Source organism: Nipponia nippon, unplaced genomic scaffold, assembly GCF_047370975.1.
Source record: "Nipponia nippon isolate SJK-2023a ecotype South Korea unplaced genomic scaffold, ASM4737097v1 scaffold_3, whole genome shotgun sequence".
Classification (NCBI taxonomy): domain Eukaryota; kingdom Metazoa; phylum Chordata; class Aves; order Pelecaniformes; family Threskiornithidae; genus Nipponia; species Nipponia nippon.
This window is the reverse complement of record NW_028262347.1, coordinates 27,808,737-27,821,963: the sequence shown is the minus strand read 5'-3', so window position 1 is coordinate 27,821,963 and position 13,227 is coordinate 27,808,737. Positions and strand designations below refer to the sequence as shown.

General features: G+C 45.0%; 1 protein-coding gene across 1 annotated transcript in view; it reads left to right on the top strand.

The window, feature by feature from the left end:
• Positions 1-9,364, top strand: part of CFTR (CF transmembrane conductance regulator) — a 91,098-nt gene extending 81,734 nt beyond the window's left edge. Inside the window, exons 24-27 of the mRNA XM_009466108.2 lie at positions 3,801-3,890; positions 7,018-7,190; positions 7,540-7,645; positions 9,156-9,364. Of these exons, the coding sequence (XP_009464383.2) occupies positions 3,801-3,890; positions 7,018-7,190; positions 7,540-7,645; positions 9,156-9,362 (576 nt within the window). The 3' untranslated portion in view covers positions 9,363-9,364. The remainder of the gene's footprint in view (positions 1-3,800; positions 3,891-7,017; positions 7,191-7,539; positions 7,646-9,155) is intronic.
• Positions 9,365-13,227: the final 3,863 nt, after the last annotated feature.

The following is a 13,227-nucleotide window of genomic DNA, read 5'->3' as shown; positions in this document are numbered from 1 at the left end:
CTGCCAGCTGACAAAAAAAATAATCAAATCCTTTATTTTACTTAACAAGTGAAATTTCACAACTTTAATCTTTGTAGTTCCAATTTTTCAGTAGCTATCTCACTTTGTTCATTGTATCTGTCTGTCTCTCTGCCTGTCTGTCTCCAGCACTGTTTTGTCACTTCTCATACCCTTCAGGGCTGTTCACTTTTGGAGGTTGTGGGGGTGGCTGTTTTGCAGCGTGCCAGGGCACTCCTGCATGCTGCAGCCTGCTGAGCAGTGCTGCTCCCCGGAAGTGATCCCACAGAGGGTCCCGCAGAGGCTGGGTTCCTGCAGGGCATCGAGACGAGTCAGCATCACCATACCAGGGAGCATCTGCTGCACCAGACCCATGCACAGAGCACCTGGGGACATGAATTAACAACCCCACATGCTCATTTTGGGCAGTATATAGGTTGTTTTCAGCATCATGGGTTCAGCGTTGCCAGGAGCACAGCACTTGTGTTTACCAGTAAGCTCTATGGGAGGTGGCGGTTTTAGCATCTTCAGGGGAAAACATTAGAGAACTGGTCCCAAAAAACTTGCAGAAAGTCTTCATTGCTCCCATCCTCTTATTCTTGTCTGTAAATATTGTAATGTCAATATAAAGTCCCTAAAGGACACTTAGGAAAACAAACCCGCTAACTCTGCACCTAATACTAAAGCATTCCCGTAGCAATTTGATTTTCTTTCATGTTGATATTGTTGCCATAATATACATGAAGTGGAGGAGGCTACATGGAGGTCATATTGTGGTTACTCTAACTTCTCTGTGCATGGAGCTGGTGTCTGGTCCCAGCTGATGTTGCGTTTGTTCTCCAGCCCTGAGGCGTATGGGAACAAGGGTCCAAGGGTCTCGCTGAGGAGCTGCACACAGGTTGTCTTTCCTTGCACCAGCAGCTACTCACAGCCAGGATACTCTCACTCCTAAGCAGCCTCCTGTCAACTGATCCTTTACTCTTCTGTATATGTTTGCTTAGGTACTCCAGGGTTTTGGTTCTCCACATAACACTTAAATCACTTAGGAAGCTCATCGCCACAAGCTGGGTGTATCCCACACCGTAACCAATACAAAGAGGCTCTAGCCACTGAGGGGGATTAATGCCCTTCAGAGGGGTTGATTTACAATATTTGGGATGGTCAGAACGTAACCATGACCATATTTATATTCCTGAGTGTTTTGCTTGTGGGTGGATGTGAGGTCTGAGAAGCTATTTGCTGTATGATCACACCCATTATCATCCTGGGTGAATTTGAACAAGTGACCAAGAAGGAAATAGTTCCAGGTTTGTTGCCCATCTCCCTAGCCATCCATTCCCCCTTCTGATGCTCTCCTTATTTCTACTTCTTCCATATTTATAAACAACACATAAGTCCATGGGAATAACTTTTGGTTTTTTTCATGTTAGACTTCTAGCTTTTAAGACTTTTTTTTTTTTTTGGGGGGGGGGAGTCTGCTTCTTTTTTAGTGGACTCTGAACTGCCTATGTGACTCACATGATATTTGCTCAAGTGAACCCTATGTGGTTTCTAATGAGCTGGGAGGAAGGAGGTGTTGAAATGGAGAGAGAAGTACCAGAATTCAGGACAATGAAATATTTACCTTGTGAAAAAAAGAATGTACTTTTGGGAATAGCTTGCTTTTAGTGCCCTGCTTCTTGAAAGCAGTTATTAGAAATAACAGCAGTTTCTGAAGAAAGTAGTTCTCTTTATTTCTCTGCCTGTTGCACTTCAGCAGGAATGTTATTCAGCCCTATCTTCTTTAAAACTGGTTTGTTCGGTTAACTATTCTTTACCACTGAGAAATGAAAATACCTATTCCATTAGTTAAATGTATGGTGCTCAAAGTGTGAACAAACCCACGTCTGACCCTGTTTCCACAGCGTTATTATTTCCACCGCACCCACTACTTGGAAGAATCTAATCCTGCTGCAAATGCATCGCCCCGCTCACACCACCTAACCAGTGCATGGCATGGGAAAAGGGCTGCGCTGCACTTCACTGAAGCATTCAATGTTATTAAAAATCATGATTATAAAGGAAAGAGTCTACTCTTTCCCCTAGTCTCTACCAAAAGTGCTTCAATGGCTTTTAGCTGTGTGCGCTGCTACCTCTGCTGCAGCTCAGTCGGTGTGTGGCTGGCAGTGCGGTGAAGGTACCATCGCACTTAAAGCCATCCCACTGACTGCAGGGCACCACGGTGCAGCTGCTTTTCTCCTCTGGTCTCTTGAGTCAGGTACTTCCTTCTCTGTTACACCAAATAAGTTATTGGCAATGGCTTACATATCTTAATTAAGCAAATTAATTAATGTAATTTATTTTCCTCTGCCACGTTTAAACTTTTAATCATAATTAAATGATTAATGTAAATGTGTGTGTAAATCACTTCGAAATCTGATGAAAGAATGCCAAGTTCCCAGGTTAGGTCAGATGAAAATTGTGGTAGACTGGCCAAGCTCTGGGAAAGTACTTTCTAAGTATATTCTCTCAGCCATTTTCTGCTGGTACACCTAGTCCTTCACTGCTTTCAGTAGTGTTTGACTACCAAGACTCCAAGAAATTATAAGCCTGTGAATCTCTGGCATTTCAACACATTTTTCTCTAAATAAATATTTTCTTTAGGAAGATAAAAGAGAAGAAAATAATTGTCTCAAATCTTTCCCCTTGGTATTTGTTCCCTAGGTACAAGGAAAGGGCGAGCAAATGGTAATATTTCTCAACAAGGCACTTACTTACATTCTTTGAGAGCAAGTTCTCCCTGCTACAAGCAGGAGGTGTACCTTGCAGCATAGAAAGCAACAGCTTGAGTTTATCTCATAAGAAATGTTGTGCAACCTCAGTGTCCCTTGAAGAACCTAATTTCCGCCAGAATCTGACACACCCACCCCATGCAAAAAGAGATTAAACAAATATTTAATTTTGTCTGAGTCATTGCATTTCAAGCTACAAAACGTGTATCTAAAGGATCTTCGCTTAAATCTGCTTGCCTAAACTGGTGAGAAAAGCAGAACTGAGTAGTCAGCACAAGAAGGATGCGCTGTCAGTGCCGGGAAATGTGCATCCTCTTCATCTTGTGTGACAGGAGGGAGGCACGGGACAAAGCAGGGAGAGAGCACGGGCTGTAGCATCAATCAGGGAAGCCTTGTACAAGAGCGGGTTGTTGCTGCTACAGTCGTGAATCAGGCTGTGCTGCGTCACATCTCAGTGACGTGACAGCGAGAGAGAGAGAAGAAAAAACCCTCTTTTGAGGTAGGACCGGGACATGGTGAAATGTCAGGTAACGGAATGATGCTAATATATATTTGGCTACAATTGACTAGAAAAAGAAGAATTCATTGATGAAAACCAACTTAGGACACTGTCCCTGAATACCGACAAATATCCAGGAGGTGTTTTTGTCTCAAAACAAAATTGTGGGAACACCCGCTTTGGGTCAGTGATCTTTTTTTGGTTTGAATAAAGAATCAAAAATAGTTTTTAAAAGGCTTATTCCAAAAGGGAAATACAGGGAATCTTTTATCCTGAAAGCTGCTGAAATGTGATTTTTACTGTTTTGCAGACAAGTTTGGCTATGTCTTTATTAAGACAATTGCCAAAAGCTGAATGTAAGTATTTTTAAAATCACTTTTTTTAGAACAATGGTTTCCAAAATTTTCAATAACGTGCAATAAGCTCTATCTGCGGCAGGTTATTCTTTCTCTGTATGCTTTACAATTTACAATGCTTTACACAATGTTTCAGGGTATCTATCTACCTGTGTCTGTGTATCTTTTTTCTCGTAGAAAGTGTTCATATTTTCTGGAACTTTTCGGATGAATTTGGATCCTTATGGGCAGTGGAATGATGAAGAAATATGGAAAGTTGCAGAGGAGGTAAAACTGTTCAGTGTTATTTGTATTCCTCAGGTCAAGTGGTTACAGCAGAGTGCAGTGTAGGTCAAAGGATTATCATGTTACTTTTATACAGTCTTAGAAGAAAAAGTGCTGAGGAAAGATAATGCTATGCTATAAACCATGTTTCCTTATTACCTAATAAAAAGGTGCTTTTGTCAGAGATAAACAAAAAAAGAGAAAGATAAACTTCCATACAGCACAGTCTGGCTTCCTCATGCAGTGATTTAGCATAGATGAGCTTTTATGTTTGGCTCTGCTGGGTGACCCTGAGAGAAAAAAAAGTGGAGGAAGCTGATAGAGCAAAACGTCCTATGATCTTTTCTCATGTTAATGCTTTGGCAAATAAATATATGAAATCTCTGCAAGACACTTTTCTACCAAAATGTGTAAAAATGCCTAGTAAACATTTTGGAGGCCAGAAAAGAAATGAAAAATGTCTGTGGCCTGTCCTAGAAATAAGACTGGTATTATTGCAATAGGAAACATTTATATTCAGCTTAGAAAAATCTTTCCTCAAAGTATTTTCCAGTTATTGCGATTCACAGGCCAACGTAAAGCCAGCTGAGAAGGAGCACTCTCTGACACCGCATTCAGGCTTGCATACTGCTTGTGTCACAGGCATCTGCCTCGTCCATGGAAAATAAGAGTCATGGAACATTAGATTTTATGAACCTGAAGGTTTTCATCTAATTTTACATTGAGGTTTTAGCAACGTTTTTTTTTTTTCAAGGTTAGGGGCTAGATTTTTACAGTTCTGTTTCCATGTTGGGCTGAACCCCATGCATTACGGTGGTCAGATGCCACCTATTGGCTCTGATAGTGCTTAATAGGTTGCACAGGTGTACATAATGCCTGGAGAAAAGGCAGAAGAGAGTTACAGGAGGGAAAGAGCTGCAGCCTAGAAAGCAGATTTCTCTTTCCAAGGTAGGTATGACCTAATTAATACAGACTCAATAACGAATTGGTGCCATTTTCCTTGTTCATAGCAAGTCTCAAGTATCAGAAAATGCTTACAAGCGTGAGACTTAATCTGAAAGCTTCCTCCTCTCCCATCCAGGAGGTTAACTCTGTCTCTGCTCCCTCTCTCTTCTGGGTTTACCTAATTTCTTCCCTATGTTTGCAAAAGAGGAAAGTAGACACTTTCTATGAGTAATTTACTGTCAAACAGTAAAAAACATTAACATAAAAACATCATGGCATTTTTGGTTAAATGAGGTGACAGGAGCTTTTCAGCTGGTCCTAGCAGAGGCAACAGGGTGCTCAGTGCTGTGCTTCTCTGAGGCCGGGGAAAAAATGGAGTGTGGGTTAACATCCCCTGTCTTGAAAAAGACAAGCTCTACTTCTGCTTTTGAGGATTGTTTTCATTGCGCATGTGAATCAAGCCTGGGATTTTAAAGAGCTAAACCTCATTTACAACGGTGTGAAAAAAAATGATTTTGAAGTGTTTATCATTAAGGAGCTTGGCAAATCCATATGTGATACAGAGTTTGTCATTGCACAGGCGAGACAGCAAAGCAAATAGAAAAGAAAGAGAGCTGTAATACTTTTTAGTAGGAGTGATTGGATTGTTTACAAAGTTCATGCTCTCGAAATCTGGCTTGTTAGCGACAGTGAGTCAGTGTAACTTCGGGAGTACGGCACAGAAAGTTAACTGTCAGCTTATCCCTGACTCATGTTGGCTGCTGAGGATTTAGAGGATCCTGCTGAGATCAGCATCAGCTTTTTATGCTCCTCGCAAACAGCTGCAGAGAGCAAGGCATTGTCTGAACAGATATCAGATGTTTCACTTTTTATTGCCCCCATATTTCAGCACCTGAATCTGTTAGACTTGCGTCAACATTTGAGGTTAAGTTTTACTCTTGCAGTCAGCTGTCAGGACCCTACAGGTACATGGAGAGACCTTGTGCGGTTTTAAGAAGAAAGCACCTTTTCCAGCCATTAGTTGCAAAATTTCTTTTAAGGACACGATGTGTGTTCAAAAGAGGAGTGAGGAACAAAGCAGTGGCCTTAATTTGTTTATAAATAAAATAATGAACTCTTCAGAAACTCAACAGGCATACCCACACACCCCAGTTTATTATGGTTTCCATGTAAAATGGAAACACAAAGGAGGAATCCAAATTTTTTTTTTTTTTCCCTGGGATGAAAATGAATTGCAGATCAGTAATATTTCAAAAATCCAAGGTAGGTTCTTCATAAACCACTCGGGTTGCATTGCATTTTTAGAACATCTTCTGGAGCAATGCAACTCACATATGCTTCCTAGTTCTCATATTTTACAAAAATTTCTCTGTAAATGCTGCTGAGCAGGCCAAGGAGCACAGTTGGTTTGGACCTGTGGAAGATGCAAAGCTTTGCTTTGAGGTGTACAAAATGCATCTCCCAATGAGAGCAAAAAGGAGTGCTGGAAGAAACAGTCAGAAGACGCCTCCTGGGCTGGATTCTGGTTTCTGGTCCAAGTGAAGCAGCTTCACTTGGCACGGGCACCCCTCTAAACACTTTGTCAGCAGTGCTAGAGGGAAGCCTGTGATGCCATTAGTATGAACAAAGTGCACAAGACCTTTGGGGCAGCAAAAGGAGCAGATGGAAACGCTCTCAGAGCCATAAACACAGCGGCCGTGGTGACCTGGCTTATTTTCTCTGTTGCTGTAATGTAGCATGTGAATTTTGGTTGTTTCTTTTCACCCTCCTAGTAACCAAAGAGGCCTGGTTTCCTTTCAGAAGTCACTTTCCTTAACATATCCAAGGATGTGCATCACCGCTGGATAAGAAGTTTCAAATGTATTGCTTTCTCTAGCCTGCTAGCTCAGAATGTTTTGGTCAAAATGCCAAAACTCATTGTATGTGACAAACAAATGAAGCATTAACTCTTAGCTTCCTCACATAAATCCCAGCATGTTCCAAGAGTCAAATATTTCAGTGCTTTTCACATCATCCAGCTACTAGCTGGTAGTCTTTATAGGACAGATTCTCCTTTTCATCAATTTATATTTTCTCTTTGCCGTGAGGAATGAAAGGCAAGGACATTAAAGGCATTGGTTGCCGTACACACAGTCAGCAGTAACTGTATCTCACCAATTTTTCCTGTCCTTCTTCTTTCCGGCAGGTTGGGCTGAAGTCTGTAATTGAGCAATTTCCAGGCCAGCTTGATTTTGTTCTTGTGGATGGAGGCTGCGTCCTCAGCCACGGCCACAAACAGCTGATGTGCCTTGCCCGGTCAGTTCTCAGCAAAGCTAAAATCTTGCTGCTGGATGAACCAAGTGCTCACCTGGACCCCGTGTACGTTTTGATCATTTGTTTTGTCTTCTAATATGAAATAAAATCAGTGAGGCAGCTTCACCAAAGAAGACCTTCTATAACTTGTCTGGTCCGTTGCTAAACTGATTTCAGAAACGTATGTTAGTAATTCTGCATGAGGGATCAGGGAAGCCTAGTTACAACCTTAGCTTTATGGCTGATACGCGCTTTCACAGGAGAAATGCAGCATGCTGAGACACTGCAGAGTGTTGGTGTCCATGCATGTGAGCTTTACAACACACAGCTAGACTGTTAAATACCATCAATAAAGTTATGAGCTGCGCTGGCATGTACGTTGCAGTCTAAACACTGATGCTTGTTTGCCTTTCAGAACTTCCCAAGTGATCAGGAAGACTCTGAAGCATGCGTTTGCCAACTGCACGGTGATACTCTCCGAACACAGGCTGGAGGCAATGCTGGAGTGCCAGCGATTTTTGGTGAGCGTTTCTCAGTCTCACGTACTGTCGTTTCGTTACATTTGATGAATGTGCAAAACACACCAAGCAGAATTGATGAAGTTGGCTGGACTGCTGGGGGTCATTCAGGGCAGGCGAGCAACCTAGTCACCTGCAGAAGAGCAGCAGGCTCCTGTTTGCTTTTTCACCTCAGCTGTCATAGACACCTGGGTTCAGATGAGCTGGGTCACATTATGGAAGAGCTGGATTCCTTCTGTCAGCCAGGAGGACAGTTGTGTAGGTTACCCAGCTGCTGATCCAGGTGCTTTATATTGCCGATTGGCTCAGGAGCTCCGGAAAAATCCCAGCATCTCACAGAGCTTTACCATTGCTAATGCAGAAACAGCTGCACTTGCTCTTGAGCAATGGGAGGCTCCATGGGGCAGAGGGGTTTCCTGAGAAAACATCTGATGGTCAGAATCGCTGATTTCTTTCATCAAGCCACTTGAATATTCCTTTCTCATTTAATCAAGGTGACAAAGTGTTGAAGTCCTGGCGTATTTCCTTTGTTATACAAAAATGGTTAGTAAAGGAAATAAAAGGCAAGTTATGCAATTGTTCTTAAAAATGAGGTTCCTTCCTCTGTATTTTCTTGACTCTTCCATAAGAGAGGACCTTCATTTTATTAGCAGCGTGAAAAATCGTTTTCCATGTGTATTTGCTTGGGTGTATTAGCACAGCAGGAGGAATACAGTCTGAAGTTGAAGCAGGCTAGTCAACAGGCAGGTTGTACGTCCTTTTGGACGTGCTGCTCCTGTACGTGCGCTGGACTTTAGCCTCGCCGCCAGCCTGCAGCCCGTGCTGCGCTCGGCTGCGTCGGCAGAGCCCCGGCAGGCGCGCAGCCTCTGCCCGGAGCAGGTTTCCCACCGTTTGAACAACATTTTACCAACAGAGCTACTAAAACCTCTTTCCTATCAGACCTGTGCCCTCACCTGAGATGTGCTGGCATTGCAGTGCCAGCAGAGGAGCCTGATTTTTCCCCGTCTGCCGCCTGAGCGGGGAGGCTGGCACAGCCGTACAGGGCAGACCTGTTGTCTCCTTCAAACACAGGCCAGCAGCGCTTCCTTGTTTGGCGAGAAGAAAGCAAAGAAGGCCTGGCACCTTACTGGCAGCCCTCTCCCCTTGCTTGCGATATAACTGTTTTCTGCAGTTAACGCTTTCCTAACCTGGCAATTTAGCAGTGCCGGGGAAATGCCACGGTACCTGGAGACTTCAACAAACAATCTCAGAGATAAAAATCAAGTTGCAAGGAGAAACCAGCAAGCCCAACGGCATTTTGTAACTCGAGCAATAGGCACCTTTTCCACGTGTTAAAATTTTAACATCTGTTTTTATGGTTGTGATCAGAAGTTGCAAACTGTAAATCGGGCTGTTACTGTTAGAAGGAGATCTCTGCTATGTCTTTATGTCTCTTCCGTGCTCCGTTAGTTGTGTTAGCTGAATTCTGTCAGCCCCACCATTGCCCATTTAACAGAGTGATATGTTTCTTCAGGTAATTGAGGACAATAAATTGCGGCAATATGAATCCATTCAGAAGCTGCTGAACGAGAAGAGCTCCTTCAGGCAAGCCATCAGCCATGCCGATCGCCTTAAGCTACTGCCGGTACACCACAGAAACTCCAGCAAACGCAAACCTCGACCCAAAATCACTGCCTTGCAAGAGGAGACGGAGGAAGAAGTGCAGGAGACGAGGCTGTGAGACGTAGCGTGGGCACCCTCTTTGTGGAGAGAATCGTCAACAGTGCCCCACGATGACAGGACCAGCGCTTCTGAACCTGCGGGAGCCAGGCACAAATCGAACCTTGCAGGAGGTGTTCACTGCAGCGACTGCACGTGCATTTGGGAACTACTTCCCTTTCGTGGTTAATTGTGTGCAAGTTAGTAAATTCTTCGATGTTTTGCCACTTGTAAATGGTAAAACCAGACTTCCTTTGAAAGGTACAAACGAGATGGCAAGCAGAAGTAACCTGCTTTGCCTGACATAATCGTTTCATAAAACTTTTAGAAATGTTCTTGCTGGGGTGAGAGGTCCAGACAGCAGGACGAATGTGAGAAAAATAATCAAACCTGGGTGGAAAATAGAAAAATCAGAATGTAAAAAGCTTCTTTGGATTCCCTTCCTGCAAACAAATTAAGGGACACTATCAGCAAGGCGCACAGAAAACTTCCTCCTCTTTGTTTTTCAGGCAGCAACTGTAATTTCAACTTAGCAGAAAAGGCCAAATGCCCTTTCCTAACAGCGCACCGCTCCGTGTGCGTAGGTGAGAGTGAAGGAAGAGAGGATATTGCCTTGCAAGCCAGTCAACATCTGTCACATCTCCGCCTTTAAGGGAGAATTGGTGTTTCCTCTTAAAACCTAGGCGGCTGTCAACCCGACCCTGCACACGCTCGCAGCGGGATGCGTGCAGGCTGGCATCGGTGTCTAGCGAAAGGTAGGGCTCCTGGCAGCGGAACCCTAGTAGTCTGCGTAGGTCTGGCACCTTTACATGCTTTTTACTCTGGCCAAAAAAAAAAAAAAAAGGAGAAACCTCTCTGAAGTAGACTTTAATAATGACATTGATTTTTATACTCTTCTGGTTTGCAGTTTTATGATGAAACTGAACTTTCTCTAGGATATTTTATTTATTTTAATATTGTTGCAAACACTTACTAAGGAAATGATGTATTTTAAGAGTGATTATGTACTATAAAGGAAAATATATTTGTACAAAAAGTTTTATATTTGGATTGTTGGGTTTTTTTGCTACTGGTCTTCGATGTCACATTACGATAGAGCTGTGAAAAACGAGGGCAGCCCCAGAGTTAGGCCTGGTACTGTCCGATGCTGTCTTTGTGCACTAAAGTATTCTAGCGATACAGACATTTTAGATTATTTTTTTCTTTAAATAAAAAAAAAAAAAGAAAAAAGAAACTGCCTGTACGACGCGTTACAACACTCCCCCCCCGCCCCGTGCGGACACCGCAGAGCGAGTCTGCTGCTTCTGCTTCGTCATTGCTGCCTGTCAAAAGACGCGCATGGTTTTTAATAAAAACGTTTTATTTGTTACAAAAGCAGCGGCCGGGCCCCGCGGGGCCGGGCCGGGCGGCACTAGGGGGTGCTGCGGGGCCCCGGAGCGGCCGGGCCGGGCGGCCTCAGCCCGGCTGCCGGCTGCAGGCCGGGGCGGCGGGGTCCCGCGCAGCCTCCTTCAGCCCGGGGGGAGCAACCTGCCAACAGAAGGGCTCTCAAAAGAGGCTTTTTAAGGGCAGCGCTACCAGCTGGTCAGCAGCGCCGCCGCTCAAACGCTTTACAGATATGAAGCGGTTATAAATGAGCTTTGTGTCTTTCGCATCACTTGAGCCCTGAAGCTGCAAGGAGCAGCACCTGGAAGTCTGGAAAATAAACTCCTTTAGGTATAACGTAGCAACAGCAGCTGCGCCCCAGGCTGCAGCAGCGCCGGGCTGGGCACCGTGCGGGAGAGCCGCCGGCGGTGCTGCGGGCAGGGCTGAGCCTGCCGGCGCCGGGGCTCACGCTGGAGCAGCTGCTCTCCCTGCCCCACTCTCGTTTTCCTCTGGCTCTGTCCCACGTTACGTATTTTCTGTCCCACATTACAAATTTCCTCTGCAAACATGCTTTTTTCTTCTAGCTTACTTTTCCCACCCAGTCCTTCTGGCTGCACTTTTATTCCTGTCTATCTCCTAGCGCTTACCTGGGTCTCTTTCCTTTCTGTCTGCGTGAACATCTCCTTCCTCTGCCTAATTTTCTCCATGAAGCCATGCCTCTTGCTCACAGAGAGTTCTGGATACCCTTGAGTCTCAGTTTTGTCATGCCACTGTTCTCTCCCACTAAGCTCCGCTTGCTTTAACCTTTATAGCAACTGAAAAACAACGGTATATTGAAGTAGCACCACTTCTGAATCCCACCTCCATGCCCCTGCCCCCTCGAACTGTTCCCCTCGGGCTGCGTATCGCTTTTCTCTCACCGCCAGCTCTCCGTTCGTACAAGTCCTCAGAGCGTGCGCGGCCAAGGCTGGCCAGGAGGCCAGGGCTGCTGCAGCGCGGCCAAGCCCCAGGAGGAATGCCACGGATCGCTCTTTTTCAGGACGTTACTCGGAGGAGCAGACATACCATGCGGGAGAGTCTATTATCTAAATAAACAAGATGATATGGCAAGATCAGCAGAAAAGAACCACTGCGTCGTCAGAGTCAGCGCGCACTTCAAAGCTTGCACAATTAGCGCCGAGTTTTTGGGGTCATTGTTAGAGTTAGGAGGTGGCAAGTTGGACTTGAGCGGGCAAGGAGACGCTTCAGGAAAGGAAAAGTAAATACAGGAGAAGCACGTAGCAGAGGGGATGCATGTGGAAGCTGACACAAACACCCTGAAGGAGCGCTTTGAAGGAAAAAAATCAGTCAGTCAGTCGGCTGCCTGCCCCCCACGCTGTAGCACGCGCTGCACAACGCTCACCGCAACAGCCTCTGCCCTCCGGACCCGGCTGCCACCGCCGTACCGCCGGTCCCAAGGAGCCCAGGCGAGATCCTGCAGCAATCGGCCCCTCCCTGCCCTCCGAGGGCAAGTGGGAAAAGGCTGGGGAAGAAGGTGCTGTTTCTTTCAGTCCAAAACCAACTGCTTCAGCTGCTGGGGAGCTCAGGCTGGAACAGGAGGCAAGCCAGTACCAGCCTCCGTAATAAGGAGCAAGGGGAGGAGAGCAGCTGCTTCCCAGCAAAGGTCGAGAAGAGCATGTTACCTTCTGGAAGGAGGGTTCTTGTACTTGCCACCGGTGGGATAACAGCTCCCAGGGCTCCTTGCCTGAAGCTGAGCTGGGAAGTTGCACGTGCTGCTCATGGTGGAAAATGGAGCACAAGGGGGGAACAAAAAAAAGAAAAGAAAACGAGGCTATAACCCAAGCACAGTGGAAGAAAAGAAACCCAATGACCTTCATAAACCCAGGCGGAGCATTATTTAAGAGAAGTTTTCTTTTCACGTGCTTTACTTTGCATATATTTGGTAAAACAAACCAGCTACATAAAGAAGAATCCCCCTCCCAAAGCACTTTGTTATTAAAAACACACACTTGTACTGTTAAAAGGAGGTGGTGGTGGGGTGTAATACATGGCCAAAGAGACGAGCCTGCTGGCTTCAGTCCTACACATAAAGATTTGATTTTACAGCCTGCCTGGAAGAAGCAAAAAAAAAAAAATTGAAAAGAGTGAAATTACCCCACAAAGGCTCTGTGGCGCTCCATAAGTACAGAGGAGCAGGGGGGAGCAACTGCTAACGCAGCACTAAGAAGCTCTTAGGACAGCAACGACCAAGCAAGCTTAGCCTAAACAAACTTGAACTCTACGCATTTAGCCATCTTCATAAATCTTACGTATGAAATTACTACACAAAGCGGCTTGATAATCATCATTAGTGGGAACTGCTGAATATCTCACTGCACTCAAAGCTTGCTGTTCCAAAATACAATTTTGCTTTCACAGTTGCTTAACTGGTGTCTTACACCTTTAGTATTCTAGTCATAAATAAGAATTTCCACCCCCCCCCCCCCAAGTCTTTCTGAAGTTCCACCTCCTCCATTTCCACCAGC